Here is a 23,213-nt window from a genome sequence, read left to right on the forward strand (position 1 = left end):
ATTTAGACCTAGAATATTTAAGATTGGTGAGTTTATTAAGATTTTAGTTTCAGGGTAGATTAGTCCTTGTCATCAATTTCAAAAGTATAACACGAAATACTCACAGCTTACCTGATATATTAAGTGGAAAGAATGTAGAGGCAGAAGAAAAGGATGTTGCTCAATATCCACATTTAGTATGAAGTTTTTTTTTTTTAAGGCCAAAACAGGCTAGTTTTTCTCAAATATTATTAGAAACCTCTGTTCAAAAGAAACTCCAAATTCAGGTGGAAGGATATACTGTTTAGAGCTCCACTTGTGGTAATTTTGACCTTTAGCATCTAACACAGGTCATTGATGTCTTGAGTTGAATTATACGCCCTCATGATTGAGAGTCACCAGAAACAGCAAACAGGAAGATAGCTAGGATGGATGTAAAACCTTAAGAATTCACCAGGCAGGAAATGTGTGTAACAATAGCATAGGTAATTGACATCTTCTAAAATACAGTGAGGTGTTAATACAGGATTTCAAGCAACTTCTTGTGTTAATGGATATAAAAATACAGCTAATCAGACTTTATTTTAAGTCTGTAAATGCCATTTTTAGTAGAATATAAGGTCTGGAGATTAAACTATTGGTTGTGTGGCACGGTTAAGTTGGTTGAAGACTATATAGGAATTCTTTGTATTATCCTTGAAATTTTTCTGAAGGAGAAAAATAAATCTGAAAATAAAAAGTTAAAGGAAAAAACTTCTGGCACAAAACTATACAGAAAATGAGCAAAGCCTGTCACTGCCTCATGGCTAGCTAACCATTCTTATTTGGGGTTGAAGATAAAAACAGGCTCTCTGGGATGTGTTCAGACCGCCATTAAACTTCTCTCAACCTGCCTGTGTCTCTTACTGGGTTGCCCACTTGTGGCTTGCCCCATTGGGTCTTCAGTGGCGAAGGAAACAGGGAGGCATTACGAAATAAACCCAAACACATAGGTTAACATAAAGAAGGGGGACCCATGGACCAGAGACCAGAGACTCCCATGATCAGAGATCAGAGGCAGCTGTGAGGGATGGAATTAACTGACCTAATAGCACTTTCAGAACTTTCTACTAAACTAAGACCCTCAAGCAGGTCTGAAGGAATCCTGGATTCATGGTGCAACCTTGCTATGGCAGCAGAAACCAATTTCTCTGGAGGAAAACATTAATAGTCCCAAATTAAAACTGAGCAGTGAGCTCACAATTAAAGATTAATGGAGAGAAGAGAAGGCAAGCCACCGTGACTGAGAGTCAACAAAGACAACAGTTTTCCGATTCATAGTATAGACCAGCTATATATAGGATGTTTAAAGAAATAAAGCATGTATTAATCAAAAGATAGCTGAAAAACTTTTGTTATTACACTTCTTTGATTTGGGAGGGGAAATGTAACTTTTAGAATTTTTTTTTTTTAAGAGAGCAAGAGTGTGCATACGCATATGCAGGAGCTGTGTGGGGAAGGGCAGAGGAAGAGGGAGAGAGAGAAAATCTTGAGCAGTCCCCATGCCCAGTGTGAGCCCGACAGGGGGTTCAGTCTCACAACCCTGAGATCAGGACCTGAGCCAAAATCAAGACTCGGACACTTAACTGACTGAGCCACCCAGGTGCCCCAGAAATAATTTGAAATTAAAAACCAGAATAAAAAAAATGCAACCCATGCTTATCCACACCAGAGAGATGTAGAACACTAAGAAGTTGTGTATAACAGGTGTTTCAGAAAATGCAGACTTAGAAGTATACCTAAGAAACTCTTGAGTCTGCATCAGTAGATATGTGTATGAATGTCTCATAATAGCAATATTTGTCATCGTGGCAGAGAAACTGGAAGCAACCTAAATGTTGTTCACAGGAGAAAGGATAAATAAGTTGTGATATTTTATATCACAGTTATGAAATATTATACAACAGTGAAGTGAAAATAAATGAACTATAGCTATAAACAACAACTTGGATGAGTTTTATAAATGTAATAAGTTAAAAAAACTAGTCCCAGATTCACAGGTGTTTATATTATACTTTATAACTTAAACTTTAGTTACTTATAATCCTCTGTATATACCAAATAAAAAAATGAGGTCTAAAAACTATTCTGAGCAATAGCAAGATCACTGAAATGTTATTTGATAAACCATTTTAAGAATAAACAGTTCTGATTGCATACATTTTAATTTTAAAGTGTATCTTACTGTCATTCATTAGTCTGGTGAGAAGCAGAATCAGTGATGGTGAAGAACATTAATGGAAGAACAAAAAGCCTTAAGAAAGAAAAGCCCCAAATACAGAAATATATAGGACTTACAGCTAAGTTGGTAATACAGTTGATATTAAGAAGTCTTGTTCCAACCTGTGGCTTTGTGCTTCTGCTTTTGGCCATCACTGAAGCTAAAGAAAGCTCTTAGGCTTTTTGACATTATGAACTAACATGGTATTCAAGGATGAAAAATTCAGCTTTAAAATAGTTTATATGTTTTAAATAGGTCTGTTTCTCATGACGGTGTGAAAAGTGCATCTGGTAGTGCTGATGAACTGGAATCTCCAGAATGCAGAAGGCCTTTTTTTTTTGACGCAGACAAATGACCAACAGCTTGATCTCTTTCTGGTGTCTGCTTTCTATACGAAAATCTACAGAGCAAAGAACAGAGCTTTGAAAATGTTGTAATGACAGGAGATTTGGATCTCAGGGTTTGCTAAGCCTGCTCCTAGATCGTGTGGAAGAAATAAAGGTATAAAGCATAGGACTTGCCTTCTTGGAATTTTTAATTTAGCTTACATCAGATAAACTCAGGGAAATGTAATTGGCAATACCAGGCAGTTTAAACTACAAATGGATAGCACAGATAAATGAATCCCCTAACTGCTCAGAAAAGAAGAAAATGTTTAGGACAGAGCAAAGAAGGCTTTGTTCATTAAGGAAGGATTTGAATCAGGCCTTGAAAGACACATGGGGTTTAGATGGAGTGATAGCAAGAGCAGAGGCAAGGAGATGGGGAAGTGTGATTGTATTGGGTTAGCTGGGTTGGAAGATTTAGTTAGGGCAATAGTGAGACTTATGGGAAAACAGATTCCTGACAGATTTTAAATGGTCTATAGAGCAAGGCCTGGGAATTTGGACTGCAGTTCTACTGGGGATAATTTATAGCCTAAATTGGGAATTTTAAACTTGTCATTTGATACAGATTTTAACTATGGATGCTTTTTTAAATAGTTCATTAGAAGGGGGAATAGTTCTGCTTTTTATAGTATTTCTTTGTTCCTTTATTGTAAAGTCAGCCTGACCTGGGTAAGCATCATCTGATTTGGCTTGAGTGTAGCCAAACAATTATGGACTCACAAAGAGGTCTGAGTTGGCTTTGATTTATATGCGGAAAAGCAGCTATCTGAAAGCCCCTTCCTTCATGTTTAAAGGAGCAGACTGGCTGGCTGTCATATAAAGGATCCCAGTGACCTCTGGAAGAAGATTATTGGAAATGTGCAGTGATAAGAGTGAAAAGGAAATTTGTTTTTAATAGAAACAACACTCCAGATTTTCTTTGAGGGTGTTAAAGAATTTGCTGCTCTTTTGGGAATGATGGCAATGTTTCGTGTGTTGGAATTGTAAGCTACATAAAATCATACCATATACATAGCGTGTCTTGATATTAAAATTTACTTTTTAGTGTGAGTTACAGTGGTGTTCATTGGCTCTTTCATTTCAGTTAACTGAGTTTGCTCAGATGTTAGATTATTACAGTTCTTTTTTTAGTATGAGTCTGAGCACCAGCCCAGGTGGCGTATCTTAAAGTGATACGCTGCCTCCTGAGGCATGCAGAGCAGTCTTCCTTTTGCTCTCAAAATATCTGTCAACACTTGCCGAGGTGGATTGATTCTTTAACTTATAAACCATTGTAACTATAAGTAAAAGAGATATTACTAGAGTTTATTTCAACTTTCATAGTAATAATATTTAGAGTATATATTATAAATTTATGATATAAATATTAATAATGTTATTAATAAGTAATATTATAGAGTATATGGATATTGTACATTTATAAAAGCTTACTGGATCAGTGAATCACCTTTCATAGATTCTGGTCAATGAGAGTTGAGAAATGAGAGAACTTTCCTTAAGACAATTGCACAAATGTTACCACTTACATTTAAGTTGTTTCTGACCTTTGCCCTGAAGGGTGAAAGTGGTGAGAATTCCATCTCATATACAAGTGTATGGTTGCAAATACACAGCATTTTTTTTTTTTAAAGAAGATTTTATTTATTTGACAGAGAGTGAGAGAGAGCACAAGCAGGGGGAGTAGCAGGGAGAGGGAGAAGCAGGCTCCCCGCTGAGCTCGGAGCCCGATGCGGGACTCTGTCCCAGGACCCAGAGATCACAACCTGTGCCACCTTAACCGGCTAAGCCACCCAGGTGCCCCATGACACAGCATTCTTTAGCACTGTCCTAATTCTCAAAGTGCTGCAAGTTGAACACACCAAATTTCTTAAGCTTCTTCTTTTTTAAAAAAACTGGATTTTTAGCCAGCAGTCGTACTTCTGTGAGGCACTATTTCATCAAATTACTTGAGTTAGCAAACTCTAAGTAAAAATAAATGGACTTAAAAAAAGATAGCGTATGCAACTGTATGATCCCACTTACCTGAGGTACTTAGAATAGTGGAATGCAGAGAAAGAGAGGTAGAGTGGCGGTTGCTGGAGGCGGAGACTCCTGGGGAGTTGATGTCTAGTGGGTACAGGATTTCAGGTGCAAGATGGAGAGAGTCCTGGAGATCAGTTGAACAACCATGTAAATGTACTTAACTGAACTGTACACTTAAAAAAATGGTTAACGGGGCGCCTGGGTGGCTCAGTCGTTGGGCGTCTGCCTTCAGCTCAGGTCATGATCCCACGGTCCTGGGATCGAGCCCCGCATCGGGCTCCTTGCTCGGCGGGAAGTCTGCTTCTCCCTCTCCCATTCCCCCTGCTTGTGTTCCCTCTCTCACTGTCTGTCTCTGTCAAATAAATGAAATCTTTACAAACAAAATAAAACACCCAATTTCTTTAAAAAAAAAAAAATGGTTAAGATGGTGGGCTGCCTTGGGGCTCCTGGGTGGCTCAGTCGGTTAAGTGTGACTCTGGATTTCTGCTCAGGTCATGATCTCAGGGTCCTGGGGTCGAGCCCCAAGGGGGGCTGCGCGCTTGGCAGGGAGTCTGCTTGAAGATTTTCCCTCTCCCTTTGTCCCTGCCCCACTCGTGTGCTTGCTTGCTTTCTCTCTCTCTCTCAAATAAATGAATAACTCTTAAAACAAAAAAAAAGATGGTGGGGCACCTGGGCGGCTCAGTCGGTTAAGCATCTGACTCTTGATCTCAGCTCAGGTCTTGATCTCAGGGTCATGAGTTCAAGCCCTGCACTGGGCTCTGTGCTGAGCATGGAGCCTACTTAAAAAAAGAAAAGGTTAAGATGATAATTTTTTTCTTTAAATTTTTTATTGTTATGTTAATCACCATACATTATATCATTAGTTTTTGATGTGGTGTTCCATGGATAATTTTTATGTTATATGTATTTTACCACAATTTAAAAATATACTACAAAGGGGAAAAAAGCACCTACAAAGGTCAAAGATACAAAATTCCAAGAAATAAATCTATCTTAAGATTTACAAGACCTCTATACTAGAATCTACAAAACATTATAAGAGAAAGCAATGAAGACTTAAATAAATGGGAGCATCTGCTATGTTCATGGAGGACTCAGTATTTTAAAATTTCAAGTCTTCTCAAGTTAACCTACATAATCATGCAATCCTTAACAGAATCCCAGAGTTTGACTTTTTGTTTTTGTAGTTGTGTTGCTGTTGTTTTTTTGATTTTGTGGAGCTCAAGCTTACTTTAAAATTCATGTGGAAGTGTAAAGGGCTAAGAATAGCTAAGGCAGGCATGAAGTACTGAGGTGGCATATATATGTCGCCAGATAGCAAGCCCTGTTATAAAACTGTATTATTTAACTATATTATTGCTTATCGGTTTGTGGTCCTTGGACTGTCAGCATCAGCATCACCTGGGAGCTTGTTAGAAATGCAGTTTGTCTGGCTCCATCTCAACCTCTTATTGAATCAGAATCTCTGGGGTTGAGGCCAAAGAGTCTATGTTTTAACAATTTCTCTACGTTATTCTCAGGCACTTGAAAGTTTGAGAAACACTGAATTAAGACATTTTGACATGAGAAAATATGAACCAACAAGTAGAACAAATAGAGTCCAGAAACAGATCCATACCTACATGGCTCATCTGATTTATGACAAAGTTGGCATTGCAGTACAATGGTAAAGAGTGGGCTTTTCAATAAACGGTACTAGATGATTTATATCCATACAGAAAAAGCTATCTTAACCCCTATATCATAACTGTATATACAAAAATCAGTTCCAGACTGGATATGTAAAAGTGAAAAGCAAAACTGTAAAGCTTTTAGAGGAAAAAATATGGGAGGACGTCTTTGAGACCTTAGGACAAACAGTACAATAAAGCTCTAACCATAAAACAAAAATGATAAATTGGACTACATTAATATTAAGCACTTCTCTTTATCAAAAGTTACCATTAATATTTGTAAAGCACTTAGACCACTGCCTTGCCAGCACATTGTATGTGTTACATGAATGTTTGTCAAGAGTATAAATAATATATTACCCTCCTCCAACAAAAAAGTACTTGTGTTCAGAAAATAGAGACTTAACAAATTATTAAGAAAAATTCTGACCACCCAATAGAAAAAACGGGCAAAGGATTTCAATAGGGACTTAATAAAGAGATATTAAAATGGCCATTAACATATTAAAAGGTGCTCAACTTTATTAGTCGTTAGAGAAATGCACACTACAACCATAATACAATACTACTACATACCCACGAGGATGGCTGAAATGCAAAACAGACAGTATTGAGTGTTGTAAGGATGTGAAGCAACAAGAGTTCTCTAATGTAAGAGTGTTGAATGGAATAACCTTTTAGAAGATTGGGAGGAACTATGGAAGCTAAATGTATTCATACTTTGTGACCTTGCAATTTCACTCCTAAGTATATATCCAACAAAATACTTGCACATGTTCACCTAAAGAACATGTCTTAAAGTGTGCGTAACCACACATTCTGGTAGCACTGCTAGAATGTTCATAGCACGTTTGTATTACCCCCAAATTGGAAACTGCATAAATGCCCATTAGTGATATGGTGGTTAAATAAATTGTATATTTATATAATGGAATATTATACAGCAATAAATTGAATATTCTACAACTCTGTGCAACTATGTGGATGAATCTTTCAAACATAATGTTGAGCAGAAGAAATCAGATACAAAAGAGTACTCTGTGATTACAATTGTGTAAAGTAGAAAGGCATTCACACTGATCTCTGTACAAGTCAGGGTAGTGGTTGCCCTTACAGAGGGGCAGGAATTGACTAGAACAGAGAACAAGGGGGACAGTAGGATGCTGGTAATGTTTCTTGATCTGAGTGCTGGTTATATGTCTGTTCAGTCTGTGGAAATTCATTGTGCATCTCTATATATAATATATAAAAATGTTTTAATAAAAAAATTGGATCTAGTAGCTATCTCTTCACTACATCAAACTGAAAAATACATGGAAAGAGTCACATAGGGCATTTACATTCGTGGTCAGACGAGTTGCAATGGTCATTTCCAATATGCTGAAAGAACAGTATATTTAAGAAAATGAATAAAGCACCTTTTCTCAGCACATTTTAACCAAACTAACATTTCTTATATAAAATATTTTCTTTCTGTTAGTAATTTCACTCCAGTTTCCTGTAGGGATGTATTAAGTTCATTAAAATGTTTGAATCTTTCTTCCATGTAGTCTACGTGAAGATAAATTATGAACTTCCAAACTTATCATTTGTATTAGTGCTTTGCTTGGGAATAATCTGATTTATTTCTTTAAGCCTACCCATGCTAGAAAGCATCAAGATGCAGGATGACCCACTGATGACTATATGAAAAAAGTGAGTTTCTTGCAAAAAGCTCAGAAACATCAATCACAGCTTGTTCTCACAACACATTTTTTAAAAAAGATTTTATTTATTTATTTGAGAGAGAGAGTGAGTGAGCAAGCATGAGTAGGTGAAGGGGCAGAGGGAGAGGGAGAAGCAGGCTCCAGCAGGGAGCCTAAGGCAGACTCGATCTCAGAACCCAGGGATCATGACCTGAGCTGAAGGCAGACGCTTAACCTATTGAGTCACCCAGGCGCCCCTCACAACACATTTTTGCTGTGTATCTAGATGATTTTGTATGTTTTTGCTTATCTTAACAAAGACATAAATATAATGTTTTGGTTGTAAGGAGTTCTCTGGTACAACAGAGATAGAACAGTAGGCTATATTGTGCAACCAGTTGTTCTTAAGTTAATGCCGTCTAAATATTTCACCAAATACCAGGATGGAGCTACCAGATACCTCACTGAAGTCTACAAGGATGTTGTTTAAACATAGTGGGACATTACTTGGGTTTGTGTTATTTGGGAAGAATTCTAATACAGTATTTGTACAAGGGAAAAGCTTACTGCTGTGCATAGCTTCTGTTTGCCAGTGCACAGGGCTAGCCGGGATTAGGTATTTTAGACTTTAAGATGACTAGTATCAGTGCCTTTTTAAGGGCGAATGGCTAAGGTGTGCATTGGTAGGTTGAGCACTGCCAGAGAGCTTAGGTGGAGTGGTCACAGGTTAATTTATGTTTTGAGTAATTTCCCTTTTAAGGGAGTTGATGTACTCTGTGCCTTAAGAAAAGTGGCACCTTATTCCCCTAGAGGATGAATAAAATCCTGCTTAAGAGCTACTGTTGTCAAGGCATCCAAATCAGTAAGGAAGAAGTAAAACTTTCACTACTTACAGATGACGTGATACTGTATATAGAAAACCTGAAAGACTCCACCAAAAAACTGTTGGAACTGATAAAATCAGTAAAGTAGCAGGATACAAAATCAGTCTGCGGAAGTCTGTGGCATTTCTATATACCAATAATGAAGCAGCAGAAGGAGAAATTTAGAAAATCGTTCCATTTACAATTGCACCAAAACCCATAAGGTACTTAGGAATAAACCTAACCAAAGAGGTGAAAGAGTTATACTCTGAAAACTATAAAATATTGTTGAAGGAAATTGAAGAGGACAAAAAGAAATGGAAAGAGGGGCGCCTGGGTGGCTCATTCGTTAAGCATCTGCCTTCAGCTCAGGTCATGATCCCAGGGTTCTGGGATCGAGCCCCACATCGGGCTCCCTGCTCAACAGGAAGCCTGCTTCTCCCTCTCCCACTCCCCCTGCTTGTGTTCCCTCTCTCGCTGTCTCTCTCTGTCAAATAAATAAATAAAATCTTTAAAAAAAATGGAAAGATAATTCCATGCTAATGGATTGGAATAACAAATATTGTTAAAATGTCTATACTGCCCAAGCAATCTACACATTTAATGCATTCCCTACCAAAGTACCAACAGCTTTTTGGGGTGCCTGGGTGGCTCAGTCGTTAAGCATCTGCCTTCGGCTCGGGTCATGGTCCCAAGGTCCTGGGATCAAGCCCCGTGTCGGGCTCCCTGCTCAGCAGGGAGTGTGTCTCTTTGACAGAGAGAGAGACAGCGAGAGAGGGAACACAAGCAGGGAGAGTGGGAGAGGGAGAAGCAGGCTTCCCGCTGAGCAGGGAGCCCGATGCAGGACTCGATCCCAGGACCCTGGGACCATGACCCGAGCCGAAGGCAGACACTTAACGACTGAGCCACCCAGGCGCCCCTAAATAATAAAATCTTAAAAAAAAAAAAAGACCCAACAATTTTTTTCACAGAACCAGAACAAACAATCCTAAAATTTGTATGGAACCACAAAAGATGCCAAATAGTCAAAACAATCTTGAAAAAGACAAGCAAAGCTGGCGGCATCACGATTCCGGACTTCCAGCTCTATTACAAAGCTGTAGTCATCAAGACAGTATGGTACTGGTTCAAAAACGGACACACAGATCAATGGGAGAGAATAGAAAACCCAGAAATGAGCCCACAACTATATGGTCAGTTAATTTTCAGCAGAGCAGGAGAGAATATCCAAAGGGAAAAAGACAGTTTCTTCAACAAATGGTGTTGGGAAAATTGGACAGCAACATGCAGAAGAATGAAATCGGACCACTTTCTTAAACCATATACAAAAATAAATTCAAAATGGATGAAAGACCAAAACGTGAGACCTGAAACCATAAAAGTCCTAGGAGAGAGCTCAAGCAGTAATTTCTCTGACATCAGTCATAACAACATCTTTCTAGATATATCTCCTGAGGCAAGGGAAACAAAAGCAAAAATAAACTGTTGGAACTACATCAAAGTAAAAAGCTTCTGCACAGCAAAGGGAACAATTAACAAAACCTAAAAGGCAGCCTATGGAATGGGAGAAGCTATTTTCAAATGACATATCCAAAATATATAAAGAATTTATAAAACTCAACACCCAGAAAACAAATAAGGCAATTAAAAATGGGCAGAAGATATGAACACTTTTCCAAAGAAGACATACAGATGGCCAACAGACACATGAAAAGATGCTCAGTATCACTTATTATCAGGGAAATGCAAATAAGAACTATAATGAGATATCACCTCACACCTGTCAGAATGGCTAAAATCAACAGCACAAGAAACAACCAGTGTTGGTGAGGATGCGGAGAAAGGGGAACCCTCTCGGCACCGTTGGTGGGAATGCAAACTGATGCAGCCATTCTGGAAACAGTATGGAGGTTCTTTACAAAGTTAAAAATAGATCTACTCTATGATCCAGCAATCTCACTACTGGGTATTTACCCAAAGAAAATGAAAATACTAATTCAAAGGGATACATGCACCCTGATGTTTATAGCAGCATTATCTACAATAGCCAAGATATGGAAGCAGCAATATCAATAGAAGAAGTGGCATTATATACACAATGGAATATTGTACTCAGCCATAAAAGAGAATGAAATCTTGCCGTTTGCAAAGACATGGATAGAGCTATAGTGTATTGTGCTAACATATAAATCAGTCGGAGAAAGACACATACCATATGATTTTGCTCATATGTGGAATTTAAGAAACAAAGCAAATGAGCAAAGGGGAGAAAAGAGAGAGAGAGGCAAACCAAGAAACAGACTCTTAACTATAGAGAACAAACCAGTGGTTACCAGAGGGGAGCTGGGGGGGATGGGTTAAATAGGTGACGGGGGATCAAGGAACGCACTTGGTTGTGATGAGAACACGACAGTTTATCTTATTAACGTTTTATTAAAATAAAAACCTGAAAAGAAAAAAAGAACTTGTCCAGGCTTTTACAGTTGAGTAGTAACTGTATTTCCCTGAAAATAAGAATCTGACTCTCCCATTATTGGCCTTTTAGTAATTTCTTACTTAGAGCCAGTTTTAGATAAAAAATACTCAGAAATTTATAGAACATTTCTAAGAAATGAGTGAAATACCGAAAACTATAAATTATAAGAATTAACAACATACAGTATTTGATAGCCCCAAAAATGTGTTCTTTGGGGGAAATAGGAACTGAGATGATTAAAAATAGAGTGTTTACTGTAAATTATATAGAGACATATTTTCATACATCAAAATAACCCGGATTTTGGGAGACAAACTTTGGAATTTGGGAGATGTTGAATATGCATTTGGGTGTTTCATCCAAAGTATTACTCGTGGCTTTAAAAAAAAAGCAGTGAAATATTAGTTTGGTCTTAGCTATATTTTTATCTTCTATTTTCTTTTTAAGTTTTTTGCAATACTGAACTTGAATGTAAAATTGCTCTTTTTAAGGACCTTGTAAGTAATGATTTTGTAAAATATATGCTTTTTATATTGTCATAAAATATTCATAACATACAATTTACCATTTTAACAAAATTTTTTTTAGAGAGGGAGAGAGGGGTAGAGGGAGGGGTGGAGGGAAAGGGAGAAAGAGAATCTTAAGCAGGCTCCACGCCCAGCACAGAGCCCAACTCAAGGCTCCGTCTCACCACCCTGAGATCATGACCTGATCTGAAAACAAGAGTCGGCTGCTTAACTGACTGAACCACTCAGCACCTCCATTTTAACAATTTTTAAGTGTATCATTCAGTGACATTAAAGACATTTACACTGTTAGGTAATTATCAGCACTTTCCATTTCCAGAGCTTTTTTATCACCATACTGAAACTCTGTACCCATTAAACACTGGCTCCCTATGCTCTCCTCTCCCTAGAATGACAACCACCATTCTATTTTCTGTTTTGCATTTCAGTATTCTAGGTGCCTCATGCAGTCATAAAATATTTGTCCATTTGTGTCAGGCTTATTTCAGGTAGCATAAGGTCTTCAAGGTTCATCCATGTTGTAGTGTGTATCAACCTCCTTCCCTTTTAAGGCTGAATCATAGTTATACACACACACACATACCACATTTGGTTTATCATTTTTCTGTCAGTGAATATTTGTGTTGTTTCTGCCTTTTACCTGTTGTGAACAACAGTGCCACAAACACTGGTGTGCAAGTGTCTATTCAGGTCCCTCCTTTTATTTCTTTTGGGCTTATATCCAAGAAATGAGTTTGCTGGATCATGTGTAATCCCATGTTTAATTTTTTGAGGATGCTTTTTTGTCTTTTTTTTAAAGTGAGAATGCCTTTTTTTAATGCCCAGATTTCCTCATCTGTACAAAGGCATCGTCAGATATCTGCCATGAACATAGAACAGTCAATGGAATTCCACAATCTGTTAATCTCTGATGTATTTTGTTTTTTGGTTTTGCTCACATAAATAACTGGTAGCTAGAATCCTAGGCTATTAAAAAATTGAACCAGCTTATATTTAGGTACTATATATTCAGTCATCACTGCTTCTCATTATCAAAGCTGAACCTGTGTGCTTAGCCTTGTCTATGTGAGACACCTCACTATTCCTGATCTGATGAGTCACCATTTGGTATTTGTGAAAATATTCATTTATTTTACTAATTTTTGACATCTAAGAAATTTAAGTGTTCTCAAGTATTTCTCTCTTATGTTGGACAGTAAAGAACTTTCATTGGCTTTTAATAACCTGTGTGGGGCATTTTGGTGAATATGAAGTCTATAATAATTACAATCAAATTAGTGTTAATTAAAAATATAAAATAACCAAAATTCCACAAAGATGAACTTGGGAGTTCATGTCATTATTTTTCCTTCATCATGACAGAATTTTGTAGGTGGAATAAGCTTTGGTCACCATTTAGTCCACTTTTTTTCTCTTTATAGATAAGACATATCTTGGTGCAAGAGAAGTTAATCCACTTATTTAAGGGCATATAGCGAATGGCTGGGAAGGTGGAGGAACTCAAGCTAGTTTGGGAAAGAATTCACCTTAATTTGTGGATTTGTACAAAGTATCATAATGAATTATTTGGAACCTTATTCTTTGCTATAAAACAAATGGAATTTTATTAAAACTTTCTAGCTGACAGCAACCTTAGAGACCATCAGATCGAATCCCATCGTTGTGTAAATGAGGAAGAGGAGGGCTAAAATGGTCAATACTTTTCCAAAGACTTATGCAGCTAATTGGTGGAGAGTCTGGTCTAGAGTCCAGTTCTTTTTTTCAGTGCATTTTCCCACTTGGCCATGCCTCTTCTTTAAAATTATGTTGTATGCTACAATTTAGCAATGACTTTTTTTCAAAAGGCTTGAAAGCTTATTTTATTTGGCATTCGGAGCATATTGTTGTAAAGAAAAAATACTATAATGTTTAAGTTTCTGAGCTGCTTCACAAAAGCCTATGTAAGCCACTGTGTACCTGGATTATAGTAATAAAAATATTATTTCATGATACCCAATTATTATTTACTATGTTGTGTCCTTGGGGAGAGAGTATTTTCCCAAATCTATTGAGGGAATGTCAGGGAAAAAAAACGTGACAGGTGATTTTTGTAAGTGCTAGTCACTGTTGATTTACATTTCTTTTTCAGAAGAAGCATCTTTGTACATACCTTTTGCCCCTGTGTAAATGATGACAAACATGAAATCCCTTCTCTGTCCCTTTCTTTCTCTCTCTCTCTGAGTGCTCTCTCTCTCTCTCTCAGTGCTCTCAGTGTGCCAGGCTGTACAGAAGGCGCTAGGGAACAGAATAGTTGGGACCTCTGCGCTGAAGGAGCCAACCTGCATGCAGTGTGGAGAATCATGGGGTAGAGATGGAGATACTTAGGGAAAGTGGTTGAGAAAGGCTCTCCGAGAAAGTGGCATTTGAGCTGACCCCCGAAGGGTGAGGCAGAGCCAGCAGGAGGCGGTAGGTGGTCATTCTCAGGTCCTGAATTGAGTGGAATTAAGAGTAACTCTGGCCAGGGATGCGGTGGAGACTCTGGATCAGCTCTGCCCATCCATCTGGACAGATGTGCTTGACTCCTTACCAGCTGGCCTGCTGCCTGGGTAGGTAGGTTGGTGCTCCCTCCATTGGATTTGCTTGCTGAACTATTAGATTGGGTATTTCTTAAAAATAGCATTTTCTTCATAAGTTGGTAGAGTGTTGTAGCAGATATTCCCCCATTGAATTTTCTTTTTCTTACCTAATTATGATTGAGTTACCTTGTGGGCAGCAGTGTTGTAAAAATATATTAAACACAGCCTATCCGAATTTACCTCCTTTTAGAAAGAGTTTCCCAAGTCTCCTGGCCAAACAGATATAAGATAAATGCATTCTTCAGGGATGCCATTATCCAGCCAGTTCCTTCTGTAAAGCTTTTCAAATGTCTGTCAGATTGCATTTTACTCTCAGTGTTTAGTGAGAATGTTTTGCTTGACCTTCACATAAAAGTCTCAGGCAAACTCTTGTTCTCGTGCCAGCGAATTTGTTATTTTTCTGAGGAAAATATCTCCCCTATTTGGTGTGCAAACCTTAAAGCTGGGCTTTAACTCTGACAAGCCTGTCATCAGTGTGGTTGGGAGCTGTAGGGGAGGACAAGTTTTCTTGGACCTTCTTAGGGCTGGGTCTGCAAATTCATATGACAGATTAACATGAGAAAAGCACACAGATTTATTTAATACAGATTTTTTTGGTGACATGGGAGGCTTCATAAGGAAACAAAGACCTGAAGAAGCAGTTAAACTTGAGTATATTTATGCTCGGTTTGATGAAGAGTGGGCATCATGGAGGAATGTGCTAGGTCAGAAAGTGTGAGGTGTAGGTGTAAAGGATGCTCTTTTCCTCCAGGTATAGGGTGTAGGGAGGACACTCTCACAACAGGGTTTCATGACCTGCCTCAGGGCAGAGGGGCAGGGGGAAGGTCGGAGTGATCTTCCTGCTTCTGCTGTTTCCTCACACTCCTTTGGCTTAAAATATTCAATATGCTCAGGTGCCATATTTTGGGGGTAGCATGTCGTGAAGCCTATCAGAGGTTAGTGCCAGCAACTGTGCTCACTCTGGGTGGTGATTTTCTGTTGGGGTGAGAGAAAGCATTCAGGAGGGGAAATCTGGAGGGGGCCACTTCAGTGGGTACTCTCAGAGGCTTGTTAAGTTTTACCTAATTCATATTTAATCCTCCTCACAACCTGTGAGAGATAGTTACCCCTGTTTTAGAGAGGAAGAAAGTGAGACCCTGGGAGGTCCCAAGGCCACCCAGTGACTCATCTCACGTGGTGGAGCTGGGATTCTGCACAAGCTCTGGCTGGCTTGGAGAATGTTCCCGCTGTGCTACAGAGCCCTTCCCTCCATGCTGTTCTGTCCTGTCACAAAGGTACAGAGACAGTCCCTTTAATCAGGTGAAGGAAGAAGTAAGGCAGTGATGTGACCCATTGTGGGTAGTAGAATCACTTTGCAGATTACCTTTTTTTTTAATAATTTTTTATTGTTATGTTAATCACCGTACATTACATCATTAGTTTTTGATGTAGTGTTCCATGATTCATTGTTTGTGCATAACACCCAGTGCTCCACGCAGAATGTGCCCTCTTTAATACCCATCATCAGGCTAACCCATCCCCCCACCCCCCTCCCCTCTAGAACCCTCAGTTTGTTTTTTAGAGTCCATCGTCTCTAATGGTTCGTCTCCCCCTCTGACAGTGTTACGCATTTTAAATAGTTCTTTAATGTATTTTACCTTATGTATCTTTATATATACCATATACACCTACTTATGTTGATGAAGCCATTTTTCTCGTAGATTTTAGTTAATGGAGGTTAACAAGATACAGTTATAGGTTAATCTGGTAAAGTATATTTCAGGGGGATAAAATATTTTAATTTGCACAGTTATACAAGGATAAGATTACCTAATTGACATTGCATTAGAATGTAAATTCCATGACGATGGGGACCTTGTCTGTCTTGCTTAGTAGTTTGTCCCTGGGGCCTTGTGCACACGGCCTTGTACAGAGTAGGTGCGCAAGTGAATTAATGAATGAATACACTTTGGTAGGACCCCATCTATTGATTCTCCTCCTCCCTTATTCATGCACTCTTTCCTTCTCCTGCTCCCCTTAGCAGAGCAGTTTCCCAGCATTCTTTACTGAGTCCGCTGCTTATGTTGCTTGACCAGAGTTTCCTGGGTAGTATCATCACTTCCAGGGGGTGATCATATCTGGGGAAAGTGTTGAAAAAACACTATAAAGATGTTGTTCTGGGGATCAAGAGACCAAGTATTAGAATCAGCTTTTGCTACTAATGAAGGTGTGATACAGAGCAAGTGGCTTAACCTGTTGGTGCTTCTTTTTTCTTTTTATTGTAAGGGGGTTGGCCTTGATCCAGAGTTGAAAATTCAGATGTCTCTAGGGACCAAGGGAGGTAACTCACACGGTGGTACAGTAAGGAGTTGTAAGGAATGAGATAGAATTTATACTCCATTGAAGGACCTCCTGCTAACTTTTTTTTTTTAAGATTTTATTTATTTATTTGAGAGAGAGAGCACCTGAGCACGAGCAGGGGGAGGGGCAGAAGGAGAAACAGACTCCCCACTGAGTGCGGACCCCTGACCCTGACCCCGGGGCTTGATCCCAGGACCATGAGATCATGACCTGAGCCGAAACCAAGAACCAGACACTTAACCAGCTGAGCTACCCAGGTGCCCCCCTCCTCCTAACTCTTAATAAGAATTTGGAGTGGTAAATGAATTTGACCAAAAACAAATACTTGTATTATCTCATCCTAGTGGTTATTTTTTTTCCTGTTAACGTTAATGCAAATTTTATTCAAGAGATAATATTGAAGAACTCTAAGAAAGGAAAATTTACCAGTTATTCACTCTACAGTAAAAAGTGGAACTGGGGATCACATACTACACATAAATAAATTCTATCTTTACATTTCGACATAAAGCTCTTCTTAGAGCCATTTAACTTCTGCTGATAAAGTTTTGTGAATTATGTTCAGGAACTTTGACAACACACACATATACATGCTCTTCGAATAAGTTAAGTACCCAGGATTTTTTAAATAATTAGATCAGTGTTTATTGTGACTTTATAACTCCTTCAAATTATACTTTAATATTTGACACAGTAGTTTCAAAAAATAAATATTCAGGCCTCAGTTTTAAATTTTCCTTCAGTGTAATGCACAAAGTTGATAAAGAAATATTAATAGGACTACCCTAAAATAAATGCACCTTTCTTATAAAAATTACTTGTTAGATTACAGTTCCCATTCTGTTCTGTAATTCTGATAAGGAGTATACTTTTTTGGTGGGGGAATCTGGGTGGCCCAATCAGTTCAGCATCAGATTCTTGATCTCGCTCAGGTCTTGATCTCATGGTCATGAATTCAAGCCCTGCAATGAGCTCCATGCTGGGTGTGGAGCCTACTTAAAAATTTTTTTTTGAAGAATATACTTTTTGGTAATAAAACAGGGTTTAGAATGATTCAGTCCTTGGGAAATTCTAATGGCAGCCACTCAATGAAGAAGTCAGTCATTCCTGGAGTCACAAACACTCAAAAACTGCTGTTAGAGTTGAGTTTTTGTGGTTTTTGATGTTTATTGTTTTGGTTTAGCCTCGTAGTTCTTAAACATGGCTATGGTTTCAAATTACCTGGCGAATGTTTTAAAAACACTGTTGCCAGATGCTACTCTCAGAGATCTGATTTACTTAAAAAAAAAAAAATACCAAAAGCTTCTCAAGCGCTTCTAATGTGTAGCTAGGTTTTGAATGATTAATTGGACTCTTAATTAACTAGGGTGTTTCCGCACTGACTTTTAGAAACAAGCAGCTGATCAAGGATATAGTCAGCTTTCCGACAAATAAGTATCTTCCCTTGTTTCTCAGCAGTCTTGACTGAATGTGTAATTGTAAATGATCTCCGGGAAACAGTGTGGATTCCAGATCATCAGCAGAGAGTGACAACTGTTCATTTCACCACGCAGTCCCTACTGCGTCATCATACATTTTGCCCATTTTCACTCACCCAGAACTTTTACTTTTTTCCCCACCACATGTGCAGTCAAAGCCAATGGTTTCTACTCCATTCTCTGAGCTCATGGCTGTCACAGCTTTCTGGGGTTGGGACTTTAGTCCTTGCATATTCGAGCTTTTGTCTTAGGCCAGTTTTTATTAAGATGTCCCCTCTGGGAAAGCATTTTATTTTATTTTATTATTATTTTTTAAAGATTTTATTTATTTATTTGACAGAGAGAGACACAGCGTGAGAGGGAACACAAGCAGAGGGAGTGGGAGAGGGAGTGCGATGTGGGGCTTGATCCCAGGACCCTGGGATCATCACCTGAGCCGAAGGCAGATGCTTAAAGACTGAGCCACCCAGGTGCCCCTGGGAAAGCATATTAACTGAATCGGAGACTCACTACCCTAACCAAGGCTAGAAAGCATTCTCGTACATTTTAGAATGGTTTTCTGTAATATGTATTAAAGAAAAGAAGGTCTTTTGCCTTTAAAAAAAATTGTTTTTTAATTAACATAATGTATTATTTGTTTTAGGGGTACGGTTCTGTGATTCATCAGTCTTACACAATTCACAGTTCTCACCATAGTACGTACCCTCCCCAAAGTCCATCACCCAGCCATCCATCCCTCCCACCCACCTCCACTCCAGCAACCCTCAGTTTGTTTCCTGAGATTAAGAGTCTCTTATGGTTTGTCTCCCTCTCTGGTTTCGTCTTGTTTCATTTTTCCCTCCCTTTCCCTATGATTCTGTCTTGTTTCTCAAATTCCTCATATCAGATCATATGATACTTGTCTTTCTCTGTTGGACTTATTTCATTTAGCATAATACCCTCTAGTTCTATCCACATAGTTGCAAACAGCAAGATTTCATTTTTTGATGGCTGCATAATATTCCATTGTGTGTGTGTGTGTGTGTGTGTGTGTGTGTGTGTGTGTGTGTGTGTGTACACACACCCCACATCTTTATCCATTCGTCTGTTGATGGACATCTAGGCTCTTTCCATAGTTTGGCTATTGTGGACATTGCTGCTGTAAACATTGGGGGTGCACGTGCCCCTTCGGATCACTACATTTGTATCTTTGGGGTAAATACCCAGTGGTGCAATTGCTGGGTCGTAGGGTAGCTCTATTTTCAACTTTTTGAGGAACCTCCGTACCATTTTCCAGAGTGGCTGCACCAGCTTGCATTCCCACCAACAGTGTAGGAGGGTTCCTCTTTCTCTACATCCTTGCCAACATCTCTCATTTCCTGACTTGTTAATTTTAGCCATTCTGGCTGGTGTGAGGTGGTATCTCATTGAAGTTTTGATTTGGATTTCCCTGATGCCAAGCGATGTTGAGTACTTTTTCATGTGTCTGTTGGCCATTTGGATGTCTTCTTTGGAAAAATGTCTGTTCATGTCTTCTCCCCATTTCTTGATTGGATTATTTGTTTGGCTGTTGAGTTTGTAAGTTCTTTATAGATTTTGGATACTAGCCCTTTATCTGACATGTCATTTGTAAATATCTTCTCCCATTGTGTCACCTTTAAGTGAGCAAATACTTAATTCTTGGGTATTCTGTGTACTTGAAGTTTGATTTGCATTTGTATCTATGAATTAGGATGTATTTTAAGTGAAAAGTTACCAGATTTCTAATGATTATTTTTTATGTTTGAGTTTGGCTAATGTTTAAAGATTTATTTCAAATTTGGGAAAGATATTTTGAGGTAGTTTATTTTCTCACATTTTTTATAACCTATGAGATAAAAAGATTTATTAATTACTAGTGTGATAAAGTCTGCCTACTGTTTTGATTACCTGGAAAGATTTTGATTTATTCCTTAAGGGATTTATTCAATAGATTGGATCCAGTAGGTTAAGTAATGACTGCTCAAGTGAACAAATTCTTCACAAAAATATTGGACACCACATGTTTTATTATTTTTCACCGAGAAGATTTTCAGATCTGTATTCAGCTGTATTCTGATATTTTTGGAAGAGTTAATTTTGTACTAATCAGAGTGGGATCACCAAGCTCATGCCTTCTTTTTGTGTTTGTTTTTTAATTCTCTTCCATCAGTTTTTGCTTTCACAACCAAAGTTTTGGGCCATTCAGACATCAGCCTTGATCCTCCGGACCAAACTTGACAGAGGAAGCACACGCCGAATGGAGCGCGCAATGAGGCAGACACAGGTGAGAATTAATGTGACAGTTTTTGTTCTTCTTCCAACCCTTCTTTATGCAATGAATGAATCACTGAACACCACATCAAAAACTAATGATTGGGGCTCCTGGAGGGCTCAGTCGTTAAGCATCTGCCTTTGGCTCAGGTCGTGATCCCAGGGTCCTGGGATCGAGCCCCACATCGCACTCCCTGCTCAGCAGGGAGCCTGCTTCTCCCTCTCCCTCTGCTGCTCCCCCTGCCTGTGCATGTGCTCTCTCTCTCTCTCTCTCTCTCTCTCTCTCAAATAAATAAATAAAATCTTTAAAACAACAACAACAAAAACTTATGATTAACTCTTTATTGCTGTTAATAAGCATAGGGGTGCCTGGATGGCTCAATCGGTTAAACATCTGACTTTGGCTCAGTTCATGAGTTCAGGGTCCTGGGTTTGAGCCCAGGGTGGGCTCCCTGCTGAGTGGGGAATCTGCTTGTCCCTCCTCCCACTTGTGTGCACTCTCTCTCTCTCTTTCTCTCAAATAAATCTTTAAAAAATAAGCATATATATGTGTTGTGAATATAAAATGATGAGTTGGCTTTCCTTTTGTTCATTTTGTTATTTCTAGAATTTGTTTGGCTCCAAAGCCCAGCTGTGTCCCTTAGTAGCTCTGTGACCACAATATTTAACCTCTCTAAAGCAAAACTGTTCCTCTGTTCACAACACTTCTGACACCTATGGGTCTTCCATACCAAGCATTTCTCCACTTCCCTGTGGACATCAGTTCTGACGCTATCTGGACTTAGTGCAGACACCATAAACCTAAGGGCTCAGACTGACAAGACTGCCCTTTACTTTATTTTTATTTTATTTTATTTTATTTTATTTTATTTTATTTTATTTTTAAGATGCTATAAATTTTAACAAGTGTCAATTTCAGAAATGTTATTCATTTTTTTCAAATTTTTATTTAAATTCTAGTTAGTTAACATACAGCGCGATATTGGTTTCAGGAGTAGGGTTCAGTGATTCATCACTTAATACAACACCCATTGCTCAACACAACAAGGGCCCTCTTTAATACCCTTCACCCATCTACCCCAACCCCCACCGACCTCCCCCCACCAACCCTCAGTTTGTTCTCTATTAAGAGTCTCTTACGGTTTGTTTTCCTCTCTCTCTCTCTTTTATACCCCCCTCCCATTTGTTCAAATGTTTTGTTTCTTAAATTCTACATGGGAGTGAAATCATACGGTATTTGTCTTTCTCTGACTGACTTACTTCACTTAACATAATACCCTCTAGTTCCATCCACGTTGTTGCACATGGCAAGATTTCATTCTTTTTGATGGCAAGTAATATTCTATTGTATGTATATGTGTGTGTGTGTGTGTGTGTATGTATATATATATACATACCACACCTTCTTTATCCATTCATCAGTCAATGGACATTTGGGTTCTTTCCATAATTTGGCTATTGTTGATAATGTTGCTCTAAACATCAAGGTGCATGTACCCCTTCCAATCTGTATTTTTGTATCCTTTGGGTAAATACCTACTAGTGCAGTTACTGAATCATAGGGTAGTTCTGTTTTTAACTTTTGAGCCATCTCCATACAGTTTTCCAGAGTGGCTGAACCAGTTTGCATTCCCGCCAACAGTGCAGAGAGGGTTCCCCTTTCTCCACATCTTTGCCAACAACTGTTGTTTCCTGGGTTGTTAATTTTAGCCATTCTGCCAGGTGTGAGGTGGTATCTCATCATCGTGGTTTTGATTTGTATTTCCCTGATGATCAGTGATGTTGAGCATCTTTTCATATGTCTGTTAGCCATCTGGCTGTCTTCTTTGGAAAAATATCTGTTCATGTCTTCTGCCCATCTCTTGATTAGATTATTTGTTTTTTCAGTGTAGAGTTTGATAAGTTCTTTATAGATTTTAGATAATAACCCTTTATCAGATAGGTTATTTGCAAATATCTTCTCCCATTCTGTCGGTTGTCTCTTAGTTTTGTTGATGGTTTCCTTTGATGTGCAGAAGGTTTTTATCTTGATGAACTCCCAATAATTCCCTTTTTTTCCTTTTTGCTTTTATTTCCCTTGCCTCAGGAGACATATCTAGAAAGATGTTGTTATGGCTGATGTCAGAGAAATTACTGCTTGAGCTCTCTTCTAGGATTTTTATGGTTTCAGGTCTCACATTTAGGTCTTTCATCCATTTTGAATATACTTTTGTGTATGGTATAAGAAAGTAGTCCAGTTTCATTCTTCTGCATGTTACTGTCCAGTTTTCCCAACATCATTTGTTGAAGAGACTGTCTTTTTTCCACTGGATATTCTTTCCTGCTTTATCAGAGATGAGTTGACCATATAGTTGTAGGTCCATTTCTGGGTTCTCTACTATGTTCCAGTGATCTATGTGTCTATTTTTGTGCAGTACCATACTGTCTTGATCACTACAGTGATCAAGCTTGAAGTCCAGAATCGTGATGCCTCCAGCTTTGCTTTTCTTTTTCAGGATTGCTTTGGCTATTTGGGGTCTTTTGTGGTTCCATATAAATTTTAGGATTGTTTGTTCTGGTTCTGTGAAAAATGCTGTTGGTATTTTGATAGGGATTGCATTAAGTATGTAGATTGCTTTGGGTAGTATAGATTTTT

General features: G+C 38.5%; 1 protein-coding gene across 3 annotated transcripts in view; it reads left to right on the top strand.

The window, feature by feature from the left end:
• Positions 1–23,213, top strand: part of TTC27 (tetratricopeptide repeat domain 27) — a 168,888-nt gene that overhangs the window by 48,236 nt on the left and 97,439 nt on the right. For all 3 annotated transcript variants that reach the window (XM_027623115.1, XM_027623117.1, XM_027623116.1), the window contains one exon: positions 20,478–20,591. In XM_027623115.1, coding sequence (XP_027478916.1) covers positions 20,478–20,591 — 114 coding nt within the window. The remainder of the gene's footprint in view (positions 1–20,477; positions 20,592–23,213) is intronic.

The sequence above is a fragment of the Zalophus californianus genome, chromosome 8, assembly GCF_009762305.2.
Source record: "Zalophus californianus isolate mZalCal1 chromosome 8, mZalCal1.pri.v2, whole genome shotgun sequence".
Classification (NCBI taxonomy): domain Eukaryota; kingdom Metazoa; phylum Chordata; class Mammalia; order Carnivora; family Otariidae; genus Zalophus; species Zalophus californianus.